Source organism: Bufo gargarizans, chromosome 3, assembly GCF_014858855.1.
Source record: "Bufo gargarizans isolate SCDJY-AF-19 chromosome 3, ASM1485885v1, whole genome shotgun sequence".
NCBI lineage: Eukaryota > Metazoa > Chordata > Amphibia > Anura > Bufonidae > Bufo > Bufo gargarizans.
The window spans coordinates 87,252,879-87,276,004 of record NC_058082.1 but is presented as its reverse complement, the minus strand read 5'-3'; the positions used below and the strand labels follow the sequence as shown (position 1 = coordinate 87,276,004).

General features: G+C 44.1%; 1 protein-coding gene across 1 annotated transcript in view; it reads right to left on the bottom strand.

Annotated features, from left to right (window-relative positions):
• Window positions 1-23,126, bottom strand: part of MICU2 (mitochondrial calcium uptake 2) — a 267,192-nt gene that overhangs the window by 46,458 nt on the left and 197,608 nt on the right. Inside the window, exons 3-5 of the mRNA XM_044284689.1 lie at window positions 20,815-20,846; window positions 16,785-16,860; window positions 7,168-7,215 (exon numbers count right to left, since the gene is read on the bottom strand). Coding sequence (XP_044140624.1) covers window positions 7,168-7,215; window positions 16,785-16,860; window positions 20,815-20,846 — 156 coding nt within the window. The remainder of the gene's footprint in view (window positions 1-7,167; window positions 7,216-16,784; window positions 16,861-20,814; window positions 20,847-23,126) is intronic.

Here is a 23,126-nt window from a genome sequence, read left to right as displayed (position 1 = left end):
GCTTCCTGGGCCTGCCATGGTAAGCTTCCTGCTAAGCTGTGCACGAGACACAGCTCAGCAGTGAGCACGTAAGAATGCCATTCACCCTAAGGCCCCTTTCACACGAGCTTGACAACTTAGGTCTGGATGCTTTGAGGGTGCGTTCAGTGAAACTCGCACCATTTTGCGAGTAAGTGCAGTCAGTTTTGTCTGCAATTACGTTCAGTTATTCAGTTTTTTTCTGAGCGAGTGCAATGTGTTTTTCACGTGTGTGATAAAAAAAACTGAAGGTTTACAAACAACATCTCATAGCAACCATCAGTGAAAAATGCATTGCATCCACACTTGCTTCCGGATGCAATGCGTTTTTTCACTGAAGCCCCATTCACTTTTATGGGGCCAGGGCTGCGTGAAAAACGCAGAACTAATGCATGAAAAAAACCGCTCATGTACACAGACCCATTGAAATAAATGGGTCAGGATTCAGTGCGGGCACAATGCGTTCACGTCACGCATTGCACCCGCGTGGAAAACTCGCTCATATGAAAGGGGCCTAAAGGTTTTAGGGGGTTAAAAGTTAGTTATAAAAGTAAAAATAAAAAGTAAAAATAGTTTATTAATAGTTTAAATCACTCCCCTTTCCCAATTTTACACATAAAAATATATAAACAATAAAAAAAAAAACATTCGGTATCGCCTTGCCCGCAGTGAACTATTAAAATATTTTTTAAAAATCCTACACAGTGAACACTGTAATGAAAAAAAATTTGACTTTTTTTGTCACCATGTTCTCCCCAAAAATTGAACAAAAAAAAGTTGATACCACAAAAATTGTACCAATAAAAACTATAGTTTTCTCTGCAAAAAACAAGCCCTCATACAGCTCTGCAGACCAAAAAATAAAAATAAATTATGGCCATGAATACGTTGGGAGGACAAATAAAAAATAATTCAAAAATGTTTTTTTTTTTTATTTGTGTTTTAGTAAACAATTAGTGAAAATGAATATGGGACATAACATTATGTGAAAATAATCATTATTGTTATATTTAGTACTGATCCGTTCCACTAATCTGGCATCAATAGACACCTGATGAAGGGCTGGACTGTCAGATGTTTCAGATTATTTGGCAGTTCTATAAAAGTAAATCAAGCAGTCATATATTTTGTGGGAGAAGATTCGTAAAAGGCTACATGCACATAACCGTATGTGTTTTGCGGTCCGCAAAAAAAATGGATGACTTCCGTATGGCATCCGTAATGCGGATCCATTGTAAAAATACCTATCTTTGTCCGCAAACTAGAAAAAAATAGGACATGCACTATTTTTTTTGCGGGGCAACGGAACGGACATATTGATGCGGACAGCACACGGTGTGCTGAAATGAATGGGTCTGCATCCTATCCGCAAAAAAAACGGAACGGACACGGAAACAAACAACGTTCGTGTGCATGTAGCCAAACTTGTACTCAATTTAAATCCTTGCTCATTCTATGCTTTGAAGTCAAAGAGACGATCAGTGATTGACAGCTGTAGATGTATGCCGTCATTGAAGGCTTCTGGACCGCCCACTGGACGCCAAAGCCCAGAATAAGCAGGAATTTAAATAAACAAAATACAAGTTTTACTGAATCTTTTCCCATAAAACTATACATAAATCTGCTCAGCTCCTCCTGCTCTGTAACATGCTGGGTGCAGATTGCACTGCATTTTCATGGTGGCTACCTTCCCTACTCTATCTATCCATCTACTCATCTATCTTATCTGTCTAATCTATCTATTTTATCTAATCTATTTTATGTATGTATCCGCCTGTCTTGCGCTACTTTCACACTGGCGTTTTGGCTTTCTGTTTGTAAGATCCGTTCAGAGCTCTCACACGCGGTCCAAAACGGATCAGCTTTGCCCTAATGCATTCTGAATGGAGAAGGATCAGCTCAGAATGCATCAGTTTGCCTCCGATCAACCACCATTCCGCTTTGGAGGCGGACACCAAAATGCTGCTTGCAGCGTTTTGGTGTCCGCCTGATGATGTGGAGGCAAACGGATCCGTCCTGGCCCGCATTGTAAGTCAATGGGGACGGATCCGTTTTCACTGACACAATATGGCACAATAGAAAACGGATCCGTCTCCCATTGACTTTCAATGGTGTTCAAGACGGATCCGTCTTGGCTATGTTACAGATAATACAAACGGATCCGTTCTGAACGGATGCAGACTGTTGTATTATCTGAACGGATCCATTTGTGCAGATCCATGACAGATCCACACCAAACGTGAGTGTGAAAGCAGTCTTACGTATCCGTCTGTCTGTCTATTTTATATAATCTATCTAGCCTCATATCTATCTAATCTTAGTGCTTTACATGATGTGTTCTATGTGGCCACCATTATGCCAGATGCCCTTGGGCAAATGTTTAATCCAGTCTTCGTGAACACTCAAAATTTCAGGGAGTCATATTGCATAGTGTGTAATATCTCTCTCTCTATATTATATATATATATATATATATATATATATATATATATATATATATATATATATATTTTATTGACTGGTCTAATCAGCATGCTACTGCTGGGTGGCGGCACAATTCCCATGTAAAATGAGTATGCTGTTAAAACAGTATGCATCCCAGTAACCTTTATTATTAAAAACTAAATGGAGTATTGCTGTTGATGCCAGTGGTGCCCCGCATCCTTCACCAAGTACAGAGCGTTAGCCCTGCCACCCTATTCTACCTATGCCGTTGCCTACAGTGTGTGCACGCTTCAGCAAAAGTAGCTTTCAAAATCGTGGACATATTTAGTTCTATGAAGGTAGCAAATGCAATGTAACCAATTGACCAATAGATGGCGATAGACATGTACTAAATGCAATGTTTGCCAAATACAGTATATTGATGACAGTCAGCAATCTCAGGATCAATCTTCAAATAAACCAAAACTATACTTGCAGGATATGGAAAAAAACAAATTAAATATACATTAATACTTATGCTGTAAGTGAATATATAATTTCTAACAGCTAAAATAATGTATATTGCTCCCTTAAAATTGCCATCATAAAAAATCTGGAGAAAACCCAGAAATATAGTTAGGTTTGTATATGGTATATATTGTTTCGGAACTAATAGCATGAGTGTAAAGATGGCATTTTATTTGAAATTAGACTGGAGAATTTATCAAGTCCTTTTTCTTAGCAAAAATGTGTGACTTTTGTGATTTTATGTTGCTCTTGTTGCTTTTGAAAAGTGGATGGGAAAGTGGTTGCTGTTAGACAGGTGAGTAGGTGCAGGCCGTAGAAAAACTGGAGTGACAGCTCTATATAAAGTGTTATTTTTTTTTTTTAAAGATCCGACAAATCTTTCAAACATCGTGAGATATTTGATAAATTTGATCCAGATCACAGCAACACAGACCCAAGCAAAACCGACAAACATTCCCCTCATGATAATCCCCCCCTTTGAACTGAATTTTATTTCTTAGCATGTGTAATCTAAGATAATGTCCCAATTTCTATCATTCTTTAAAAGTGGAATTTTAGGCTAAAGGCATTGTCCACTATAATTCTTTCTTGTTGAGTGGGTCTCCAGCAAGTTGCCGACTCTGGTGGTCCGTCTGCTGGGAATAGCCGTCTCTGCAAATGATCAATTCCCCGACAGATACAATGCACTGGTCCTCCAGAGCGAGAGTCCGTGTTGCATCACAGGACTTTATGCACAGGTTTCATTACACAAGGTGCTATGGAGCAGGTCATGTGCTAATGGCACCAAAACTGAATGTATTACATTCAGTGACCAGAAAATTACACCCTCAGCACCCCAATGGCCATTGTCTTTTGGACCTGTCCCTGAGACAGCCATCCAGGTCAGGGACTTGGGAGTGGTCTTGGACTCCAGATTAACCCTGGCTCCTCAGATAAATCAGGTGGTTAGTACCTGCCTCTACCAGCTGAAACTTCTGAGGAGGATCTTAAAATACATCGAATCCCCTCTCAGGAAAGCCTTGGTCGGAGCAGCGATCAGCAGTCGGTTGGACTATTGTAATGCCTTGTACATGGGACTCCCTAAGAAGAACTTGCATAGACTTCAACTTGTGCAAAATGCCGCAGCAAGGCTACTAACGGGTGTTGCCCGCCGAGAGCATATCACTCCCTCTCTTAATGCCTTGCACTGGCTCCCCGTCCAACAACCTCTGGCTCTGGAAATGATTCCCAGTCTTCTCTCATTCAGACGTGCACTGAAAACCTTACTTTTCAAACAGGCGTTTGATCTTCCTATATAACACTTATTTTTGGTTCATATAATTTTGGGGTTTTTTCTAAATCTTAGTCGATAAATTCACGGTTGGTAATGTCCCTCCTTTTTTAAAGATACTTTTTCCTCACGTTTATTAATTTTGTTCTCTTCACATTGTCTATATCTCGCCCTGAACCCTCTGAACCATGAGATCCCTCTACCTTTCCTCCCTTTTTCTTGAGTCTCTATTTTGATAAGTGCTAGGAGATTGGTCTCTGGAATAGGTGCCTTATCCTCTAGGCCTTTGCGGCCCATGGTAAAGTGTCATGCCTTCTTCTTTTTCCTCCCTTGTTGAATCAGCCAGCTAAGCGTATCGAGGCCCTAAGGGTAAGACTGTGTGTACACAAGACTATACATCATCATCATCATCATCATCATCATGTGATTCCTATCAGTCAATCCGGATTTTTCCATTTAACATATGGCGTTCACACCATATGGAGGTGAGGGGCATGCGGTGAGAGAACAGTGGTGCTTTGTTGCAAAGAAGATAAAGTAAGTTCCTCTTAGGTATTGTGTGACGCCACCATATTGATAACCAGATGGGACAGCAGGTCATGGTCTACATCCCTGAGTGGGCTCTCACCAACCATTAAAATGAGGACCAACCATGGTCTCTGCAGCAGTTGCATGGGCAGCTCTTATGCCTCATAATTGTAGCTGCACTAGCAACTACAGGCAAACTATTACTAGGGCATCTAATAGATGTCCTACTGTAAAAACAACATGGCTGCTTCTCTGTAAACTTAAACCAGCCATACACATTAGAAAAAAGTTGCCCGAAACCACTGTATTCCGCGGGACTGACCGTGTTTGTGGACCTCCAAACTATCCTCTGCTGTTGATGTAGAGAAGAACATGCAAGTTCATTCTTACATCAGCCTGTTTCCCTCTCCCCATAAGAACAAAAACATTCTCACCCAAGTCAGGAGAATGGGAGGTTGACCCAAAGAACATGTGGGATCTCTCAAGTGCATGGTCGGTTTTATCATAAGATCTTCTAGACAATAATATTTCACCCGTTTTTTTTGTTTTTTTACTTTAGAAAAGTGAAAGGGGTCATATATAAAAATTAGATTGGTGGAGGTATGGCACCAGAGCAGGTCAGCTGAGGGAGTCATGGCATGACATTGTCCACCAGACACAGCTCCATACTTCAATGGCTGGTATTACAGACATACTTAGTGCCGAGACTAGGATCCCCACCGAATAGTGACGGACCATCAATTTTTGAAAAAAAAAAGTCTCGGACAACTCCTTTAAATTATTTTCTAAAATGATAGAACTACAACCCCCAAAGGGCATTAAAAGAGCAGTGTTTTAAGCAATACAGATATTTAGGAAAATCTTCACATAGCAGGTGGTAAGTGGTCTACAATGCCCACACATTAAACACCCATGGAACAAGTGAAGTGATAAGAAAGATAAATAAATCAGGCAGAAGACTCTTCTAAACCCGCAGTCCTGGGTGATTTATAATGTCTATGATGCATAAATGTCAGCAGTGATGTAATTTGCATGAGTAAATCAGATTAGGCTGGGTCTCGGGGGTGTGCGCTTCTCTCCCCAGTATCCTCACATTCCTGGCTCTTACTCCCCTTCCCACCCTATGTACTACAAGCTTATTTTATTTATACTTTTCATCTGACTTTTCAAATTACCTCCCACATTCAATGTTCTGTAGATGTGTATCAGCGATGACTAAGGTTACTTTCACACTAGCCTTTTTTTCCTGATCAGGCAGGGATAGTCAAAAAACGCTTCCGTTACTGATAATACGACCATCTGCATCTGTTATGAACGGATCTTTAAAACTGCCATGACGGATCCGGCATGAACACCATTGAAAGTCAATAGGGGACGGATCCGTTTTCTATTGTGTCAAAGAAAACGGATCCGGCACTATTGACTTGCATTGTGTGTCATGCCGGATCCGTTTTGCTCCGCATCGCATGACGGAAAGAAAACCGCAGCTTGCATGGGGACAAAACTGAAGCGTTTTTCTACGGTATTGAGATCCTCGGAAAAGTGAAACTCAGGTCTGAAAGTAGCCTTAAAGAGGTCCTTCAATACTTGGAACCCCTTTTCAGATGGCCAGGTAAGGTGTAAATGTTAAAAGAAAAAAAAGTCTCATCTTCACTTGTGCTCCATATCCGAAAGTGGAGGACAATGGAGCTCGGCACTGGATATGAAGCAACAGTGACTGGTAAGCCTTTTTTTTTTTTTTTTTTTTTTTTTTTTAACATTTACCCTGTCTGTTAATCTTAAAGGGATTCCCCCAACATGTACATAATGGCATATGCACAGGATGTGACTTCATTTTCTGCTAGAGACAGGCCCCTGGAGAACAGGGATACCCCAAATAGGTCAATCTATGCCTGGATTTGAAGTGAGGGGAAGATGCACATTTCTGGGGCTATCTTCATTTATCTATGGAAGTTATGGCCAAGCAGCCGTGCTCATGCATGCACAAATGGCCGTCCCAGTTCACGATGCGGCGGCAGGTCAGGGAAGCCGTGTCCATCTGGCAAATAGGGCACTTCTTGTAGATAGGTCCCACATGCCTGTTGGAAATATCACAAGACAAGTAGAAATCTGGGTCTCGCTTCCTTCTGGGATTCGCGTCCCCACCTATCCCTTGGTTGAACTTGATGGACTTATGTCTTTTTTCAACCGTATCAACTATGTAACTAAGAAGTAGATGGTCCTCTGCATCTCAAAATATCAATGCTAGTGTGGTCATCAACATCGGAGCTCTAGGCTTTCAATCAGGAGGATGAACCACAGCAAGGCTATCCTTCCTCCACAGAAAATCATTTATCAATATGGAAGACGCCCGAAACATCCATGTATTGTAGTGACACCGAATAATGGAGAATACCTACTTGTAAGAATCGTCAGCAGAAAGAGGTACTCTGTGTAGGAGATCAGCCCTGGGGAGGAGAAGAGGGACACGGTTAGACCGCAGCACTGCAGGCATTACAGCTCATTTTTATTAGTGACATTGCAGTTTACGTTACCGTGTCACATTTACACAAATAATGGCCGCGCAGATAAGTTTCACATTTTTCATTGTGTCGTCGTTAAGACCGTGCAAAACCGACTCATGTTTTTAGTGCACTGGACATGAACTTTTTTTTTCTTCTTTTTGGTAGACCGCTAGCATCTGTTTTATGCTTTTTTTTCCTCAGACATTTATTTGGTTTATTAAGACATCTGCAATGTCTTTGGTAAGGCGATTTCACAATTCCCTTACAACAGGCACAGTGTATTTAGATCTTAAAGTCCCATCTCTACTAAAAGACCGAAAAGTTCAGGTGGGACTGCAAGTAAATCTAAGTCAGGCCAACAGGGTCCCAGAAAGCTGACAAATGGGGTGTTGTATGGCGTGGTCTTCACACTGTAGAGCGGTTCCATCTGTCCCTGGATGCAAAATGGAGAAAGCACTGAACACCGGCGGATCTGTCATGGATTTCACCCTTTGTATGGTCTGGAGGGATAACGTTTCTCATTGTGGAGACTGCCAAGTTGCCATAGACATGCAATGCTCCCTGGGAAAAAAAATATGCAAAGTAGCTCTTCTCCTGTATGAAGGAAAGTGTCTCTACTGCCACCTATTGCAGGTAGCAAACTAATAAATTAAAGGGGATTTCTGAGACTTTTATACTGATGACCTATATTCTGGATAGGTAATCAGTATCTGATTGGGGGTCCGACACCCAGGACCTCCGCCGATCAGCTGTTTGAGAAGGCACCAGCACTCGGAGTAGCCCCACGGCCTTCTCACATTATTCCCTAGGCCAGTGATGTCACGTCCATCGGTCACATGCCCCAGGCGCAGCTCAGCCCCATAGAAGTGAATAGGGCTGAGCTGCGATACCGAGCACAGCCACTATACAATGTACAGCGCTGTGCTTGGTGAGCAGAGAAAGGCGGTGTGTCACTCATGAGCTAAAAGTAAGTAGTTGCCGAGAAACAGCATCATAATCATTGCAGCGCAGGGCTTGAAAAGAGTCAAATCTACCTGAGAAGAGTCATGGTTAGGGGTGGGCGATATATGCGATATGCACGATATGAATCTGTGCAACGATACAGATTTTGTCCGTATCGCCGGACCGCGATATGACCACGGAGCGGTAGTGAATTGAAGAATCTTCTCACCACTCCGTGGCCCCGGCTCCCGACTCCGCACCGCACTGTACTGGAGTGTCCAGGGCCTGGCGTGCACACAGCACACAGCCTGCTGGCTGACGCTGTGTGTGATGTCAGGTCCCGCCCAATGCATGCTGGGAAGAAGACGCGACACATGCGGACTGCCGAGCACCCTGCAGGAAAGTTAAGTATAGTAATTCTTTTGGGGGGGGGGGGGGCTGGAGGATTGGGGGGTATCTATTTGCAAAGGATGGTCATGGCTCTGGGGGACAAGGACATGTCTGATGGCAGATGATGGCAAATGCCATGAGGCTTGGGGCTGATGGCACTGGCTCTGGGGAACATGTCTGATGGCAGTTTTGTAATTTGTATTTTTTGTATACATACAGAAGAAAATAATATATTGCAATATATATCACATATCGCACATGCTTCAAATTATATTGCAATATAGATTTTAGGCCATATCGCCCACCCCTAGTTCATGGTTATTCCTAATCTCCTGCTCTCCCGCCCATCTGCTGATGATTGGCAGTTCTCTCCTAGAGAGAAAGGGAGAAAACTAGGTAGAAGACTGTCAGCCATCAGCAGGTGGGCAGAAGGGCAGGAATTCAGAAATAACCATGACTCTTCGGTGGCCGTGACTCTTTTCCAGGCCCAGTCTGCAATGATTGTGATGTTGTTTTTCGGCAACCACTTACTTTTTACTTATAAATGACAGACCACTGAAATCAACTCACCTGTCTCTACTTTATTCTGCTGTTAGTATGGGCAGCATAACGTGGATGACGGGTTCTCTTTAACTTTACTTTCCAATATTTAACACTTCTCTAACATTACTGTTTTGCAAGCCCTTTCGCAACCTAAGAGTGAAGAGTCCCCTGTCCGCAATCTCATGGGGCCACACAAACCGGCCGGGTTACCAGACCACTATGATAACAGAACTCTTTCCCCAAAAAAGTTTTTTCCTCTCTGTGTAATACGTCCTTTCTAAGAGGTGATATATCTTCTTTTCCTCCCTCTAGGCTCCTTCAAGGACTATGATATGTATGTGAGGTCACAATATACAGGTGTCGTTTAGGCGGTGATTTTGGCGCACACAGTGGAAGTCATTACACCATCGAGAGGGGCTGGGAAGTGAGTCCTTACATTCCTTGTGTGTTCGAATACCTTGAAAGACATTGCAAAGCCTGACAGGCACTATGGGGATTAATCACTCAGCGGAGGCTTATATAGTACAGAAGACATTTCAGTGTGGCATGTTTAAACACCGCTTACAGAAAAGTAAACTTCATTTTCTTCCGTTTACATTGAGCCAAATTAATAGATAAAGGAAACCCATCAGTCTCGAGGAGCAAAGTGTGGATTCTGGTAGCAATAGGAAACATGAATTACAATGGGATCTTAGAGGAAGCAGCACATTGTAAAATTAGCATTCCTTGGGTGACGATCCATAAGTTGATTATTAGGGCTGATTCACACAAATGTGATCGGCACGGGAAACAAGGTCTACGTGTCGGTTACATCTCCAGGGCTGACCGGGGTTACCCTGAATCTAAGTGACTGACCGATGATACAGTCAGTATGATCTGATTGTGGGGCTATCGCAGTGTATTCACATCATCATGATCATCCCAGTGATCAGGTACGAGTTGACTGTATCATAAATCGCTTTGAAACAGTCAGTTCGGGTCAGGTGAGCTGCAGGTCGGCCCGGAAGATGCGATAGACAGACACATGCTTAACCTTTGCATTAAACAATGGTACAGTGCGTGTACATGAGGAATAACACTACAGTGTATATATGGCCACTATATAACTTGTATCTGGCATTTTTTTGTTTTCCCCTGTGCATGCTGAGTGCCTAGTTTGTAGTTTTCTAAGGCATGTTGGGTGGAGACTAGCTACTATTCACTGCACACAGAAAGTAGAGGAGAATCTGCTTCCTAAACTTCTCTTATGCACTCAGAAGCAGCCCCAGGATCATGGATATTTTAGAGAGGCACTGACCTGTATGGTTGTGAATAAAGCATTATATCTCAGCCTATGTAGCTGAAGCAGTCTGCTTGTCTGCGTGTGCTCCTGCTCATCCCGCCCCCCTCCCCTCTTCCTAGATTTCCTTTAAATTGTTTAATAGGACCTTCGCGTGGAGCTGCTCCCATCTAGGACAGGATTAAGGTATTTTTCGAAGTGAAAAGCAATTAGCAGGAGATAGAGGGAGGTAAACTCTTAACATGAGAACTGCCCCTTTCTTATTGTTGAGACATATTACAAAGTTTCTTGTGGTCACTTGTACTATTGGTGTCCCGCAGACCCCAAGTCTGTTCAGTTTGCAATTTAAATATGACTTAACCAGTTAATGGCTCAACAAATAGTTCTGGAAAAGTTATGGTGGGTGGGGACTATAGAAGTCAAGTCAACAACTTAAACTTTTTTGTGTTTCTTATACAATTTATACACTATTTTTGCAGTGTGTTTGGTATGTTATCCTGCAAAGGGAAGCCACTGGGATTAGAGGATATGCTGCCATGAAGGGGGTCCGTATAATCTTTAGGTAGGTGGTATGTGTCAAAGTAACCTCCAAATGAATGTCAGAACCAAAGGTTTCCCAACAGAACTGTGTCCAGAACATCACAATGACTCCACCGGATGCGGACATCCCCCTTGTAGGAGCTTTCGATGGTGGGCAGGCGTCAGCATGGGCAATCTGACCAGTTGTGCTTATCCAGCAGTAACTTTTTTTCAGTAATTTGCTTTACAGTATCTCTTCTGTGGAATCACATTAGACGGCCTAACCTTCACTCCCCATATTCATCAATCACCAGTTTTCCTTCCTCTGACCACTTTTAGTAGATTATAACCACTGCCTGTCGGGAACACCTTGCAACACCTGCTGTTTTGGAGATGCTCTGACCCAGTCGTCTAGCCGTGACAATTTGGCTCTTGTTAAAGTCGCTGGGATGCTTAGGTTTCCCCATTTTACCTGCTTCCAACACATCAACGTCAAGAAGTGACTGTTTACTTGCTGCCTAATATATCCTAGCCCTTGACAGGTGCCATGGTAATAAGTTATTCAACGTTTTTTCACTTCAATCATCAGGGTGGTGTCCCATGTAGCGGTCACCATAGGTGCAAGATGTGGCCGTGGTGCGGCCAAATGCAGCGAGTCCGTGAAGTTTGAAAATTAAGAGTTAACTATTTGTTGAGCCATTAACTGGTTAATACATACTTAAATTGCAAACTGAACAGACTTGGGGTCTGCGGGACACCATCCTTAATATCATGGCAGATCGGCCTCAAATCTGAACATAACCAGGCAGATTTGACTCTGGGAAAACATCTACACATGCTCATTTCTGATTTATTACACTTAAATACGAAAAAAGGAATCATTAATAGACGTCATAATGTCTTGTATAAAGACACATGCTCTTCCCCTGCTGTTATATAGGAAAACATGTTGTAATGCTTGAAGAGAAAAACCTGAAGTGCTGGGACTTGTATATTTGTAGTTGCATAGGGCAAGACGAAACCTAAAATGCAGTAACCGCAATGCCCCTTTGATGTGAGTGACAGTGAAAAGAGATGTCAGCACTGGGCAATCTGCAGCAGGAATGTGCGTCTGTACAGCACAAAGATTTACAGTCTAGGAGCCTGCGGATTAGGGGAATGCTGGTGTCCGGACACTGGAGGCACCTGACGGACCTGTACATGAAATTATCTGACTCCATGCCTTTATTTACAGTTCACCATACACAGCATATACACATGTAGGAGTTAACTAGGGCTGAAACAATTAGTCGAATCAATCGAGTAACTCGACACACAAAAATCCTCAAGGCAGAAAATTTGTTTGTACCATGTGACCACGGAGCGTGAGTGAAGTGCTTGTTATTACTCACCGCCCCGTGGCACCGCGCTGCACTCCTGACGTACACACATTGTCAGGATATAGTGCACATAAGCGCGCACTATGACCTGACGCTGTGTGACATCAGGTCCCAGTGTATCGCGTGAGGATGATGATGGAAGAGCTGTTGAGCTGTTGGTCCATCACATGATCTTTTACCATGGTGACGGACCATGTGATGAGCGTAGTGACTTCATCAAAGGTCCTATTCCTCAAAGAAGAAGACAGAAGAGATGCCGGCTGCGCGAACAAGTGGATTAAGGGGAGTTAAATAATTTTTTCCTTTTTTTTTTAACCCCTCCAGCCCTATTGTACTATGCATTCTGTATTCAGAATGCTATTATTTTCCCTTAAAACCATGTTATAAGGGAAATTAATAATGATCGGGTCCCCATCCCGATCGTCTCCTAGCAACCGTGCGTGAAAAATCGCACCGCATCCGCACTTGCTTGCGGATGCTTGCAATTTTCACGCAGCCCCATTCACTTCTATGGGGCCTGCATTGCGTGAAAAACGCAGAATATAGAACATGCTGCGATTTTGACGCAACGCACAATTGATGCGTGAAAATCACCGCTCGTGTGCACAGCCCCATAGAAATGAATGGGTCCGGATTCAGTGCGAGTGCAATGCGTTCACGTCACGCATTGCACCCGCTGCGGAATACTCGCCCGTGTGAAAGAGGCCTAAGCGTCATCCACATACAGTGGCCCAGATTTACTAATCCTATAAATGGTGTAAGCTTAGACCCGCGGTCTAGCACTGCAGCAGATTTATCACAGGGGCTCAGGCTCAGTGAAGAAAATCTAGTTGCGCCAAAATTGGGCAAATGCTTACACAGAGTTTAGGCACAGACACATTAGTAAATCTGGGCTAGTATAGGAGCTAACATTAAAGGGGTTCTCTCATCCGAGACATTGTTGGCATAACGCTAGGTGCGGGTTCTACCTCTGCGACCTGTACCTATATCCAGAAAGGAACCCCCCCACCACCACCACCAAAGTGAGGGGAGAGCAGCCACGCAACTACAGGCACAGCTCCATTCACTTCAATTGGACAGCGCTCGGCTATTTTTGGCCTAAACGTCTCAGCTTTTGGGGTATTAAAGGGTTTTTCCGACACTTTAATACTGATGACTTATCCTCTAGATAGGTCATCAGTATTTTATCGGTTGGGGCCTGACACCCGGGACCCCCGCCAGCTGTTTGCGAAGTCAGCGGCGCTCGCAGTAGCTTTGCAGCCTTCTCCAGCTTTTCCTAGGTCGTGTGACGTCACGTTCATTGTTCACATGGCCTAGGAGCAGCTCAGTCCCATAGACGTGAACGGGGCTGAGCGCAATACCAAGCACAGCCGCTATACAATGTGCGGTGCTGTATTTGGTGAGCTCAGATGAGCGCTGGTGCCTTCTCAAACACCTGATCGGTGGAGGTCCCGGATTTTGGACCCCCACCGATCAGATACGGATGACCTATCCTAAGGTTAGGTAAATCAACATTAAAGTCTTGCTAAACCCTTTTGAAAGGAATTCACTGCTGGCTAGGAATGTGTACCATCATTTTAACCATGTCTGTATCACTTTCAGTAGAATTTCCTTTCTTCAAAAAGAAAAGTTTAAATTGCGGAATGTGGTGTATGCAAATGCCATCCAAGGAGTCATCTGGGCGGGGCCACAGCCTTGCAGAGTCACGGAGTCCTCTTTGATTTACATCCGTCTTTGCCTCAGACGTCAATGCTAGCACCTCTGAAATCCCGGCAAGGAAGGTGTCAATTACCTTGGAGGAGGTGTGCTTACAGAGAGGACTCCATGACTCTGCAAGGCTGTGGCACCGCCCAGAGGACTCCTGGTATGGTATCTGCATACGCCTCAAGCTCCAATAAACGTATCTTTCTCATAATAAACTTCTGATAAGTCTTCGTAACATGTAAGACCATCTGATCCGTATGGGTCCAAGAGCCGAGACCCCCACTGTTTGCTAAAATGAAGTAGCAGAAGCAATCAGCTGAGAATGATGCCCCTTAATTTCTCCTCAGCTCTCCATTCTGTGGTCTTTCTATGAATCCCAACAGGACTGGCTCCTCTGTTTGAGGAGGGGAAAACAGAAAAGAAGGGGCACTTGAAGTAGATGGCGCTCTTTTAGTCCGAGCCTTAAGACCTCACAATCGCTATGACAATCCATGGTGTTATGGTGGGACAGTGCTAGGCATGCTGGGATCACGCAACTAGAAAGTTTTTTATTTTTTTTATATTTTAGGCTAGTTTCATACTTGTGGTAGAGTTATGGCAGGCGGTTCCGGCAGAGGCTGTTCTGGATCTACGGCCCCAATGCCGTTGGACTCCATTATAGTCAATGGAGCCGGCGGAAATTGCGGATACATCTGGAAATGCAGGATCAAGAGAGTGCGGGCAGGCTGTTCTCTGATGGAACTATCCCGCAAGTGTGAAACTAGCCTTAGAAACCTATTTAATTGGGGTGGGGGGGCTATCGATTTTTTAAATAAAACTAAAACCCTTTTATCTGGCGATAGACGGTGTGGCATACTCTTAGGTACATCTTCTTCAGTCTCTTCAGTGGCAGCTGCCTAAGTCAGTGGATTCCCGGTCTGCCGATATGTGGGCTTCTGGGACCTGTACCACCAGCTATAAGTATGGCTGCTTTCCGTAAAGCAAGCACATTCCTGTCGCAATTGCTCTCTTATTAATGTCTTAGTATGGAACACATGGACGCTAATAGATCAGGGTGTCTTTGTTGGGGTCAGCTACACGCCATTGACAGAACGAAAAACATTTATTATGCGTACGTTTTTTGCTATCAATTGGTAAACGGGTTACATTTTAATATTCAGCTTCTATGTGGGTGCCGTCAGTAACATGAACACTATGTAATTTCATCGGGCGGACAGCCCATATACATGCAAGGACTGAACAGCGTCTCTGGGCACCCTCTCGCTATTGTGCGCAGCTCGATGAAAGGTTATTTCACAGATGACATAATTGGCTTAATGTATAATTATATTTGCTTAAGAAGAAAATGACATTGTTGATGCATATAGCAGCGGGCTCCTTACAGCTACAGGAGGGGCCGGCATCCATTTACACTATGGACTCCAACATATTCATTCTGACAACAAAGATTTCTTTTTGGGAGAGAAAGGAAATTTTCTGGCTGGGAAATAAATGGCCTTGCAGATATATTTTATAATTACAGGATTAGCGGTGTGTAAGCCGACACCGCATTTATCTATAGACCGCTGACTAATTTGTGACCTTTCTGAGTGTGAAAATTAAATATGTGCAGATGGGTAGAAGAAAGGGGATCAAACGATAACCCCTGGCAATAATGAATTCTCTTACATAGGCTTCCGAGTAGTAGCGGCTTTCAGTTTGACAGACTGCATACGGCACTTCATGACGACGTGCAAAATTTTCATCCTACGGCAAAGTCAGGATCATTGCTTCTTTCCCAGAAGCAGTGTCACACTTGTCCCTGGATTGTGCCTCGTTACCCATTCAAGTCAATGAGGGTGAGCCCAATACCAAATACTGACCATGGACAAGAGTGGCGCCTTTTCTGGGGACCAAAAAACAGACCCTTTCTTCTTCTTCAAGCGAATGTGGTGGTGTTGTGACCCACAAGTTGCTGCGAGTGTGATCCACAAGTAGGGGTTGTAAAGCGATTTATATTGATGACCTATCCTCAGGATAGGTCATCAATATCTGATCGGTGGGGGTCCGCGGGGATCAGCTGTTTGAGAAGGCTCTGGTGCGCCTACGAACACTGCTCCCTGTTCATTACACTGCCCGTCGCCCCAGAAGTGCAGTGTAATACAAGCACTCGCTCCGTTCAAGTGAATGGAGCGAGTACTTGTAATTACACTATGCTACCACGCCACCGGAGACAAGGCGTAGTGTAAAGACTGGGAAGTGGCGCTCGCATGGACCGCCGCCTTCTCGTCAAACAGCTGATCAGCGGGGGTCCCGGGTGTTGGACCCCCACCGATGTGATATTAATGACCTATCCAGAGGATAGGTCATCAATATAAATCATTGCACAACCCCTTTAAGTCCAGAGTTGTGACAACTTGTAGGTCACAACACCACTACATTCACAATCATTATGTTAACATGTAGCATAGCAATACTTCAACCTCACTGTGTGCATGATTACCATTATTACTTCTCTACAGCAGTAGGTTTTGCCTTATTCATGTCCTTCACGTGTGCATTATACCCACATGTCAGTTCCTTATATAATGCTTTCTCCATGCTGTGAGTCAGTGTACATAGTGACCTTTTTTGTGTGTTACTTGGACTATACATTAGTATTAGTACAACGTCAGTGTAATGCTCGACTCTAAGCACATCACAGCCACATAAAATAACTTTCCGGGTAATCTGTGGATGTGTGTCACCGATGTACATTTCATTATGTTAAGACTCACCTTTATCACCTAAATCTCGGAAAAATTTTGGCCCTGGTTTAGCTTTAGCTGCCCGAGAAAGCATGGATTCAAATTCCTATAGAATAGAAAAGATATCTATGCATTAAAACATGTAGATTATCATTGATCTTTATTGCTAAAAATGATGACATCATAAACCTACAGACTTAAAGTGACCGTCCAGTCGTGAGCTCAAAACAATATGCAAGTCAATAGCTATGAGGGGTGATTATCTGCAATTTGTTTCCTCACATATTGCTTTTTGTCTGTTTTTATGACAACATAAGGGCAGAGGTGAGATCGGTGACTACAGCTTAGCTACAGCACCTACAGGGAATCTGAGGTAGTCTAAGACACACCTACTGTCCCGTCATTGGTTCAGGCTGCTTCCCCCTGCCGCCTGTAGCTTAGTCTCCTCTGATTGGCTGCTGTGTGTAAACACAAGCCCATCACAGGCTCACCAGTAGGTCAGTGCTCGGAGAGATGGTCTTCAGTACAGCATAGCATAAAGACTATAAAGTACAGACTACGAAACCAAGAATGAGAAAATGAATATGATCAGGAACCTACCACAACTACACCGCGGGGAATAAGTATTAGTAAGGGTCGCTTTAAAGGGGTTATCTGAGACAAAAAAATGTCCCCCATATGCTGGGCCACTAACACTGAATCTAATTACCTGGCTCCCTGCGCGGCTTCTGGTCCCCGCACTGCCGCAATTGCTTCTTCCCGAGCGTGGATGAAAACATCTGCCGTCGGGGGGAGCAGGCAATGGCAGGAGGTGACGGGACGACCTTCTCTAGTGTCACCCAGGATACTAGGGAGGCATGTCCCCATCACCACCTGCCATTGGCGACCCCCCCCCTTTAGCCCTCCCCCCAACACCAGCTGTTCTCATCAGCACACGGGGAAAAGCAGCAGTGGCGGTGCGAGGACCAGGAGCGGCGCAGGGAGCGGGGAGCCAGGTAAGTATATTCAGTGTGAGGGGCCCGGCATATGGGGGGCATTATAACTATCAGAGGTGTAACTTAAACTCCTTTTAATATTACTGCGCACTTACCAAGCCATCACAGTTCTATGTTACTACTGTTTTACGCTCTTGAACCATTACATCCTTAGAACATTCAGTCACCAGGACAATAACATGATTGCAACCTTATTTTACAACCTTAGACTCGGTGGGATTTTGGGTCTTAAAGGGTAACTGTCATGTTTTCATAAAAAAAATTATATATAGATAAAATAAGTTTTAGCATATGTTACTGCTGCAGCAGCATTATGCATAAAGCAATCTTTAGTTTATTCACATACCCCTGTTTTCCTTAGGTTTTTCCCTTAGTTACGGCTGTTTAAACATTTACAATATGAGGACCTTCTCAAGATGGCTCCTCTGCCAGTTCTCTGAGGCCAAACTGCTTTCCCTCACTTCCCATACACACTTGCTGTAGCCAGCAGCTCCCTGCCAGCCAATCAGATTGTATTACTGAGACACGCCTCCTCACTCTGAAGCCTAATGCAGGCATGCAGTGTGAAGGACCGCCCCTCCGTCTTCTTAGCCGGAGACAGATGAGCCCTAGCAACTGTCTTTTAAGGGAGCAGCGGAAAGGGACAGAGGACATTAATGAAAGCTGTTATTATAAGGTAATTACAGATCTTTTGACAATCATTGACAGAATAACTCAGGTATACATGCCTAGCTCTAATAAACTAGCAAATTCATATTTATTTTTTTACAGTTACCTTTTAAATGGTTGCCAACTTTAGTCGATCTTTGTTTGGGGGAAAAAAGCCAGGTTGTCAGGTTACAGAGACGCACAGAACTGTAATCTGGCAGGCAGTAATCAACTTCCTTAATGGCTATGGGCACCTCTAAGGGGCATTTTTATTATTGAATTCCACTCATTTGGGGTCAAAAGTAATTTTTTCAGTAGGTCTTAAGTAAAAAAAAAAAAAAAAAATCAGCATTTTTTTTTTTTTTTTTAGAGCTTTAAGTGCATTTGCAAATCAGCAGGCTCTCTGTTTTACTCTGAATCAGTCAGGGAATAGCTCTGAGAGCTTAATCTGTAGCCCTCATCTCTGACCTCCCGACAGCTCATAAACACTCATTTAAGCTAAATTATTATCAAGCTGATAAGAATTTAGCTATAATGAGTGTTTACGAGCTGTCAGGAGTTCAGAGATAAGGGCTATAGATCTAGCTCTTAGAGCAGTTCCCTGACAGATTCAGAGTAAAGCCTCATTCACGCGTCTGTGTTTAAATCCGTGAAAAGGTGGTCAGTGATGCCTCCGTGACCATGTCCGTGGTGGATCTGTGTCTCCATTTTTTGCTGCTGTCAGTGTGTCAGCCGTGTTTCACTGACACTCACTGCACAGCTGTGAAAAATAATTTTAAAAGCATCTCTTCCTAAAGATCCGTAAAACACGGATGAAACACGAATGGCATCTGTGGTTTTCACGGATCCGTAGAATACAGTGGGCGCAGTGGATCTGTGAACACGGACAAAATAAAGCATGCTTCTGTGCTAAAAACACGGACCCACGGACCGTGGTAAAACACTGATGTGTGAATACACACATTAAAATGAATGGGGACGTGTGCTGTCCGTGGAGAAAACATACAGCACACGTATGTGGAACACTGATAGAAACAGAGAGCCTGCTAGTTTGCAAATGCGATGGTGTGAACTGAGCCTAAATCAGCACTGTGGTGACTTTATACAGATCAGGATGAGTAGAGGGCTAGTGATATACCGTCACTTTCCGAGATAGAGATTATCCTTTATTGGCTACACAGCTGTTTCAATCAGCTTGGAAGGAGTGATCTCATGAAGTCGACACCTGTCCATGGATCTCATACAGGGGCTTGGGACCCTCTTCTATGACCCAGCGAAGAGTGAGCTAAGAGAGGCTCCTGCTATGGTGGTCCCAACACTCGTGGGGCCAAACAAGACTCCTGATTTTAGATGTGCAGCATGTTAATTTTATCTGCAGATTTTCACTGCGCAGGGTGAAATCTGCAGCACATTCACATCAAAAGCCGCAACTAAATCCCTATGGACGTAAATTTTAATCTAGCATTTTTAAAGGGGTTGTCCCAATTTTAAGACCCCTACCCACAGGATAAGGGATAAGTGATTGGCTGGCGTCCAACTGCTGGGGCACCTGCCAAACACGAGAAAGGGGACCCAGTGTTCTCTGTTCAAACGGAGCGGTGCTGACGCAGGTACAGCACCTGTCCATTAAACTCTTTAGGGGCAGCACATTGGCTCAGTGGTTAGCACTGGTGCCTTGCAGCGCTGGGATTCGAATCCGACCAAGGACAACATCTGCATGGAGTTTGTAGGTTCTCCCTGTGTTTCTGTGGGTTTCCTCCGGGTTCTCCGGTTTCCTCCCACACTCCAAAGACATATTGATAGGGAGGTAAGATTGTGAGCCCCATTGGGGACAGCTGGATGCTAATGTCTGTAAAGAGCTGCGGAATATAATAGCGCTATATAAGTGCATCAGATGAATAAATAAAATAAAAACTCTTTGGGACCACTGGAGACTGCCAAAGACAAGACTGACTATCTCTGGCCTTGAGAGATGCCGGACTGCTGCTTCATTCAAATGGGGAATACAGGGTTGTGATCAGCGAGGACCCCAGCGCTCGGACCCCAGCTGATTAAATATTTATTCCTTAACCTGTGGATCGGAGATAAGTCTTTAACAAATCCTACCCTGTAAATGCACGTGACTGTTATAAAACAACCCCGTAATCTGAGTCAGGGCACTGGAATGTACTATGATGGCGGAAAGTGAGATTTTAAGGATAAACCATATAGAAAACATTCCTTTCACAATTCCCCGAGTACGTGGCGCGGTGTTACTGGGTAGGTGTGGACGGTGCATCCCACACGCTGGACCTTTAACATGAATTGTGTCAGATGAGTAAGACGACAGGTAGTACGTTGTAAATACTCCGAGGATGCGCATGTTCATGGCTGATACAGACATTCATGGAATACCTCCCGGGGTAAAGTCTTCATACCTTTTTTGTCAGTGTCCGAGTATTGGTTTTATCTAAAAAAGATAAAAAATATATAATAATGACTTAGTCACAGAGTTCGGCAGAGATCTGAAGTATGAGACATAGAGGAAGATCTATTAGTCAGGTTTTATGGCACACAGATCAATCAACCCTAATCCACTCCTGATCACAGTTCACACGGCACAGACAGAAGTGATTCATTAGGCCCTGAAGAGGAGAGTACTGGACACTAGGGGCGAGTTCAGACCAGGCGGATTTCTGCTGCCTACATGCCGCAGTGTAATACATTTTCACAGGATTAATTTAAATTATATAGTTCAGACATCGTGGAAGAAAAACTGTAGAGAGAAGAGGATTTTGGAGTCATGCTCATCTTCTCACAGCTTCCCCTAGGCCAGTAACGTCATGTTCATCAGTCTCAGCCCTAATCAAGTGAATGGGGCTGAGCCGCGATACCAAGGACAGCTGCTGTGTAGAGTTCCGTCCTGGGGGCTCTATACCGGAAGAATCCTGATCAGTTTTATCCTAATCCGTTCTGAATGGAGAGAAATCCGTTCAGGATGCATCAGGATGTCTTCAGTTCAGTCATTCTGACTTTTCAGGACGGAGATAATACTGCAGTATGCTACGGTTCTATCTCCGGCCAATAAAGCTGAAGACTTGCCTGAACGCTGGATCCGGCATTTTTTTCCCATAGGAATGTATTAGTGCCGGACGGCATTCAAATTGCCGCATTGACGGATCCAGTATTCCGGTCTGCGCATGCGCAGACCTTTAAAAATGTGAAAGAAATAAATACCAGATCCATTTTGCCTGATGACACCAGAAAAACGGATCCGGTATTGCAATGCATTTTTCTGACTGATCAGGCATTTTTGAAAAATGCCTGATCAGTCAGAAAAAATGACATGGGTTTGCATACAGTTTGCCTGATCAGGCAGGCAGTTCAGGCAACGGAGCTGCCTGCCGGAATCAAACAACGCAAGTGTGAAAGTACCCTTAAAAAGTGTCCTAAAAACCCCTTTAATGGCGCTGTTCCTCCTCTGTGACAGATTTATGTGCATATGGTATGGTGCACGCTGCATGGCGGGAGAGACTGGTGCACCATAACAACTAATAAATCTACTACTGGGACTCAGTTATCAAAACTAGCGATCCTCACCCTCTTAAAGGGGTTGTCCCAGGAAGACATCCCTGTCTATATAGCCTAGTTGGGCATATGGTTGTCATAGGGGTTCCCTCCACCGGAGTGGAGAGTTGCTCTGGTGAACTTGAGCTATCCATTCTGGTCAGACAACCCCTTTAAATTGCGCTGTAAAAAATGAAAGCAGAGATTTGATTGGCTGCGGTGGACAAAAATGGCACTTTTTTCTTCATCAGGAGCTTTAATAAATCGGGCCTATTCTGAGGACCTTCTCAAGATGGCTCCTCTGCCAGTTCTCTGAGGCCAAACTGCTTTCCCTCACTTCACATACACACTTGCTGTAGCCAGCAGCTCCTTGCCAGCCAATCAGATTGGATTACTGAGAGACACGCCTCCTCACTCTGAAGCCTAATGCAGGCATGCAGTGTGAAGGACCGCCCCTCCGTACACACGGACTCTAATATGGATGAAGACCACAGGTCAATATTGAAGTCCATGTACTGCCTTAAAAAAGGAAAGAGAGAAACCAATTCCCAAGCAGCAAGACATCAAATGTGGTGAAATATATAAAAAGGGTGAGAAGATGGCATCCTCTGTTAATGTTATATATACAGATCAAGCCACTGCCTGCATGATGATGATGATGTCATCACGGCCGGCCAGTCAATAGCCCTAGAATAATTATGCCGTGTTTCATACAGAAAATATTAATGGGCAAAAAATCCCTTTAACCGCCTCCGGACTGCATAACGCACTGATGCGTCCGGGAGGCGGTCGATTCATTCCTCCTGGACGCATCCGTGCGTCATCTCGCGAGACGCGAGATTTCGGACAGGGCCGGCCCGCGCATGCGCATCGCTGGCCGGCAAAAGTACAAGCACCATTTTGTCACCAGCCTGCCAGCCAATGATAGTGGCTGGCAGGCTGGCGATTTTTAAAATCACAAATCAGAAGCCATTTAACACATTATATTAGTAAATATGATGTGTTAAATGGCTTCCCTGCTCCTCTGCTGGTCCTTTTGGTCGGTTGGTTCCAGCAGAGGAGCAGGCTTCACAGTGAGTAGCACCAAACACCACACACTTAGCCCCAGATCACCCCCCTGCACCCCAATTAACCCCTTGATCACCCCTTCTTGCCCCTGTCAATCACTAGTGAAAGGGAAAAA